We start from the raw sequence: 6,000 nt of genomic DNA, 5'->3' as shown, positions 1-6,000 counted from the left end.
CTGTTGATCGTATTCTTTTAGCATATTAGCAGGTATTCCATAACGATGGTTATCAGCAGATCAGCAGCGGCAGCAGCAGCAGCAGCGAGCACAGAGAGTGAACACTCGATTATCGTTCGTCTTGGTCGTTTTCTAGCCTAACAGCGGGTGATTATTGGCAATCGCTGTGTCATCTCGTCGCGTCGCACGCAGAACCTCCTCCAGCTACTCGATCGTCATCTGGGCGACCGGAACTGAAAATTTTATTACATCATTTAGTAATTTACTAATTTACACCGCCGCGCCGCACCGCACGTGGCTTCGTCAGGCATCTTCGTTTGATAATTAAAATTAACTGTAATTAATAACACCGCACACTCTCGGGTCTCGGTTACAAAATACGAGTAGAACAATGGAAGCGAGCTCGGGCATTCGGCATTTTGTCGAGTATACCTACACCTAGGTACAGCGACGTTGACTGTTGAGCGTTCAAATTGCGGTAAAAATTCAAAGCCACCGTTGCTGCGGTTCGCAAATAATTCTAGTAAACGTTTCGTTTCAGTTTGGTAAGCCGCAGCATTTTCATTCTTTAGGCTGCTAATATCTACGTCTTGCCGAGTTTCCATCTTCTCCCCAAAAATTTATGGGACAGCCAATTCATTTCCGGTGTCAGATTTTCACCAGAGCGCATCCTACTCCCAGAAACGGCTGAAAAATCACTAGACGTAACTGGTCTCCTAGTATGCAGCACACTCAAAAGTCCAAAGTTGGAAAGAAAAAAACAGAAATTCAAGGCCTGTAATTTTTCTTCAAATTTTTCCTTTCTGCTTGCACTTTTTTCCAAAAAAAAAACAAAAAAAAACTCCTCTACTACTTACACACAGTTCTTTTTGAGTTGGTACAGGGGAAACATGGCGTGGGAGACCAGAAGCTTGTTTTTTTTTTTTTTTAAAGAGATATGGGTCGTTCAGAAAAATTCAAACACAAAGGATTAAAGTTTTCATTAATTGCATTAAAATTCTTTTTTCCATGCTCTGATGGCTCTCTATAGTCCCTTCAGTTCAAAATAAATCGAAAAAAATTCTATTTATTCAAAATTTTATGATATTTTCTGCGTCAAAATTCTTCTAAATGATCTCTTTTCAAGAACATCCCTTCCAAAATTGCCAAACTGTTTTGATCCAGTTGTATGAGAGACCCCCTCCCCCCATTCCCGTTGGAAATATATAAAAAACATTACACGAATTAAAATTAGTAAGTTTTTTAAAAAATTTTGGTATTTTTTCCATTTTAAGAGCTCAATACAATGGGATCAACCTTGTTTTGAGAACTGAGGAAGTGGGTCTTTTTGAAATAAGAGGGTTGTTTAGAAAGAATTCTCACACAGGAATACGAATTTTCAAAAAAAAACTACTATTTTTGATTTTATTTCATTTTTTTTTATGCTTTTCAAGTTTTGGGGCCTCCATACAAGGGAGCCATGATGACAATGGGAAGCGGGACGAGGGAAGATTTTTCCTGAAAACGTGAAATTATTATTTAGGAAATTAAGTTTTTGAGCAGAAATTCAATTTTTAGGGAAAATTGTTCTTTTTTAATAATTAGAGAGGGGGGCGGCTATTGGCATAACTTTTCACGGACTCGAGGGAAAATTATTTAGAATCACAATGATTTCAGAAATGGATTCAATCTTATCATTTTTTCTATTCAGTTCGCCGCAATCATATTCTCCTTTCAAAATAACCGTCCAGTTCAACAGTCCGTAAACTTGGAAGAAATTTTAGAGCACGGCACGTCGTCGTCAGACCCCAACTAACGTGTTAAAACACACAAGCAACGCTCAATTTAGTTGACCTTCCGAACGAACATCCTATTAATTAATAGAAACCGAATAAAAGCGCATAATATGTAAAAATTTTCTCATAAACCGATTACCCAGTTCTCACGTAATTGCATACTACACCCATCTGATGGTTATAATTTTCAACAATTAAGAAACGGTAATATCTCATTAATAAGGTTTGAGACGGAAAAGTACTTGAAAGTAAACTATTCGGTTTTCAGGAAACGTAGAAGAGTCATAAACAATACATAAAATAAGTATACTCAATTTATTAAGGTTGCAGTTGATTCCTTTCGGAATAATTTAATTCGACGAATGAACGTTCGACATTGAATTACCATCGCTCAATTAAGTAGGTACCTATTAAAAATAATAATTTTAAATTCGAGTACTTTTCACAGGAGCAAAATTTACTCTAAGGCTGGTATCCTAAAACCATTGCTTAAAGTTAGGCAATGGCTAAGCAATGCACGACGCTAGCTTATTGGCTAAGCAACCAACAATCCGGTGCTTAGTTGTTGCTTAAGCGATCATTTTCGTTTTAGGATACTAGCCTAAATGTTCGAGAGTTAATAAACGGTTGCAATTTGAAAAAAAATGATAATATGTAATACTAAAAATGAAATACGAACATACATAGGGTACTAAAAAAGGGGGTAAAATTATTGGCCACCATTTTGGTTACGGTGATAACAGTTTTCAACGGACTGCTAAACTGAGTTTACCCTCCCTTACACTACCTTAGCCGTGGTTGTTTACCTCAATTCATCCAGAAATAACCAAAATGCCGGACAATGATTTTACCCCCTTTTTTAGTACCCTAACATACATAAAACTAAAAAACGTGTATTTAAATAATTATCGATTATACAACGAAACAAATTCATTCGATCATTTTTTCAGTATCTTGTACTTCGGCATCGCGACATTTGGCACTATCTAATTCTCTTCTAATATTGGGAGTAATCTGATAATGCGAATGGACTTTCAGCAATTTATGCAAAGCTTCTTTCTGGTCCGTACTAATATCACCTTTATACCGTTGTACGAAGGTTAGCAAAGCTTGATGCCATAAAACTGGTAACTCGCGTTCATCGCGTTCGAATCTAAAACGAATAATTTCAATTACAAAAACGATACAAAATAACGCAAAATGCGGATCACCAATCACGTCAGCGTCACATACTTTAAGAAATGGAAAACAACAGCGTCGATGACACGATACGGGAGAGCGTATTTTTTATCGAATAAAATTCTCAAAAATATGCTGGTAGGTCCGTTGTATTCCATTTCAGCCAGTTTCAACATCGTAGCGGCCGAATGGAGCATAGGAATAGAATTTCTCGCAACGACTGAACCCACTATTACAGCTTCGCGTAACGTGCATCGGCTTTCGCACAATGGAATAACGATACCTTTCATAAAGGCACCCGGTTTGAATAAAGCTTTACGCAGAGCTTCGTATAAGTGGAAGTTCAGTCTTTTGTATTCGTTAATGTCGTCTCTAATACGAGGAAGTAGAACTAGATTGTAAAAACGTTGAGCCATTTTATCTTTTAAATTCGACGCGAATATTCTAGTACCTTGGTACATGGCTGCAGCACTCCAACTAGGAGGATCTGTACACAAAAATTGCAACAATCAAGGTAATTGTCAAGTTTCAATCGCAATCAGGTACGAATTTCAAATTCAATATTTCGTAATACCTATAATATATAATATTTGTTCCCAGTTTTTCAATTTAGGGATAATTTTGAAAGCTTTTGGTAGTTTTCCACTGCGATATTTCATCAGGACTTCTTTAACTCCTTGGTACATTTCTTTAACACGAGGGTCAATGTCTTGCATATGGATACCTGGTGGAAAAAAATTACCAGAATTAACGCGGTACTTACCAAAACACGAAAGCGAAATTTTGAATCAAGATTTAAGTAATATTACTTTCAGCATCTGATAATTTACTGTGAATTTCGGTTTGCTTTTCTGTAATTTTTTCCATTATTATATCGGCTAGAGTTAATCTGGGTGCTGGATTGGCGGACATGAATTTTTCCAAAGCTTTTTCGTCTTCTTCGGTTATATCCTAAACATTCGAGAAAAAAAAAACTGCTTTATACGAAATGATTAGAAGAATAATCGCGATACTTAGAACATTTACATACATCGGGACAGTAGTTGCTTTCGAACTGATTTTCAGCAAATTCAGTATTCTCTGGTTCGTCTTCGGATTCAGAATCGTCTCCCAGTTTCGTAATAGTTTCGCGTATCTCTTCTACAAAATAACGAGCGTTATTCTAGAGTGAACTCTGATTTCAAATACGTACATGAAAATATACGAACCTTCTTCATCTTCTTCGAGTTCTTTTTGCTGTTTTCTGACTTGACTTAAAATTGATTTCGATAGTTGCGGATCGAGAACCTGACACACAAAATACACGAACGGGTGAATTTAACGACTTATTGTTGGGAGCAATACTCGTTGAAGTACTCACTTTATCATCTTCTTCGAATCTGAATTTAATCTTGGGTTCTCTGTTACGTTTCTTGGGTAATTTATCGCTGGTGAGTTGCTCTTCGAGGGAAACTTTCGGCAACCCTCTGCCCGGTCGGGCTTTTTTCACTTTACCCATTTCTCGTGTAAGGTAAGATCAACTTGACGAGTAGAGATTAAATTATCGTTTCGCACGAAAAACTCATAATAATTAATTTAGAACACTGATTAAATTAGTTTGATAAACTCACGAAGGAAAGCAACCACGGAAACGTGAAAAAAATAATAAAATTTCTGCACGTGTTGTTTGTTGACTTTCAAGTTTGGTGACGCTTTTTAGCCAGCATGAAACTGTAGTTATAGGAAGTTCCACTAGGTTCGCTACAGTAACGGGCTCGTTCGTTGCTCGTTCTCGTTTTCAGTTTTCATTTCAGTCTCTGATCGTTGCCCTAGTGATTTTGATTTTTCTTTCTCAACAAAATTTCTTCGGTAAACAAAAAAAAAAACAGCAAAAGTTTGAAAAATTAACCGAAAAAGTACAAAACATGAGCAAAACATTTTACTTAATACACAAAAACTTTTAAATTACCTACTAAAAATTTCGATCGAGACTTTAATTTCAACAATCAAATTTCCCCAAAAAGCAGGCCTTTTGTTGGAATTGGAAATCATTGACAAAAAAATACACTGTCATCGCTGATCGCCGTAATTTTTGTCGGTGAAAAAAAATGGATCATTTCGTACATTCGTGACTTGTCGGCAAAAAAGTGAGACTTCAAGACTATTTTTTTTCAAGTGAAAATGAAATGATCGTCAATTTTTAGCAATTGATAGAACTTTTTGAGTTTTTGGCAATATCTGGCGAAATAGCGAGATGGTCCTGGGCAACTTTCGGAAACAAGAGAAACTTTCTGATTTTTGTCAGAAAGCGAGACGTTGATATGTAATTAAATAACAAAATTTTTCAAAATTTTCAGCAAAAAAGTGAGATTAAAGATTTTTATTTGCAATTTATCGTAAAAAGTGCAATTTTGACAATTTAGCAACAAACAAAATAATATGTTGAGAAGAAAGTGATAATTTCCAACATTTTTTGAAATCCAACGTATGATTTTATCAATACAGATTTTTGGCAAGTTCTAGCAAAACAAAGCTTCCGGCTTATTTTCGAGAAAAAAAATTCAGGAAATTTGAGGGTTTGAAAATTTCTGCAAAAAGAGATCTTTCAGAAAATTTTCAATTATTAGGAAAAAGTAAGTTTTTCAATATTTTTGTCAAAGGATGAGCCCTGAGCCGTGAGCCCCTTTCGCAATTTTTTGGTAAAAACTCAAAAATGAGAATTTTACTTGAATAATTTCAGAAACAAACAGAATTTTTAAAAAATAATTCTTCGGAATTTTTCGCACAAAAACAACGATTTTTGATAAAAAACTAGCGTCTTTTTGGCAATAATTTGCAAAAAAAAGTGAGATTTTTTCACAATTTTCGGCAAAAAACGAAATAGGCAATTTTATTGTAATATAATTGCCTATTTATGGCAAAAAAGCGAAACTTTTGAACAATTCTTTTTTAAAAAGTGAAACTATTTGAGATTTCTCGAGGTGGAGGGGGGAGGGGGGAAATACAATTATCTATAAGTACATCAGCAATTTTTGAAATGATACGAGATATTGTCCAACACAAAGCT

At 35.4% G+C, this 6,000-nt stretch overlaps 1 protein-coding gene across 1 annotated transcript; it reads right to left on the bottom strand.

Moving 5' to 3' along the window:
- Positions 1-2,652: 2,652 nt before the first annotated feature.
- On the bottom strand, positions 2,653-4,615 carry bys (Bystin). Its single transcript, XM_065356124.1, has 7 exons — positions 4,315-4,615; positions 4,163-4,241; positions 3,985-4,094; positions 3,764-3,905; positions 3,529-3,678; positions 3,009-3,441; positions 2,653-2,928 (listed from the first exon to the last, which is right to left on the bottom strand). Exons 1-7 carry the CDS (start codon positions 4,450-4,452, stop codon positions 2,706-2,708), a joined length of 1,275 nt encoding a protein of 424 aa, XP_065212196.1. The 5' UTR covers positions 4,453-4,615; the 3' UTR covers positions 2,653-2,705.
- Positions 4,616-6,000: the final 1,385 nt, after the last annotated feature.

This window comes from Planococcus citri, chromosome 3, assembly GCF_950023065.1.
Source record: "Planococcus citri chromosome 3, ihPlaCitr1.1, whole genome shotgun sequence".
Classification (NCBI taxonomy): Eukaryota; Metazoa; Arthropoda; class Insecta; order Hemiptera; family Pseudococcidae; genus Planococcus; species Planococcus citri.
Note: the sequence above shows the minus strand (reverse complement) of the source record. Positions and strands in the feature narration are given on the sequence as shown.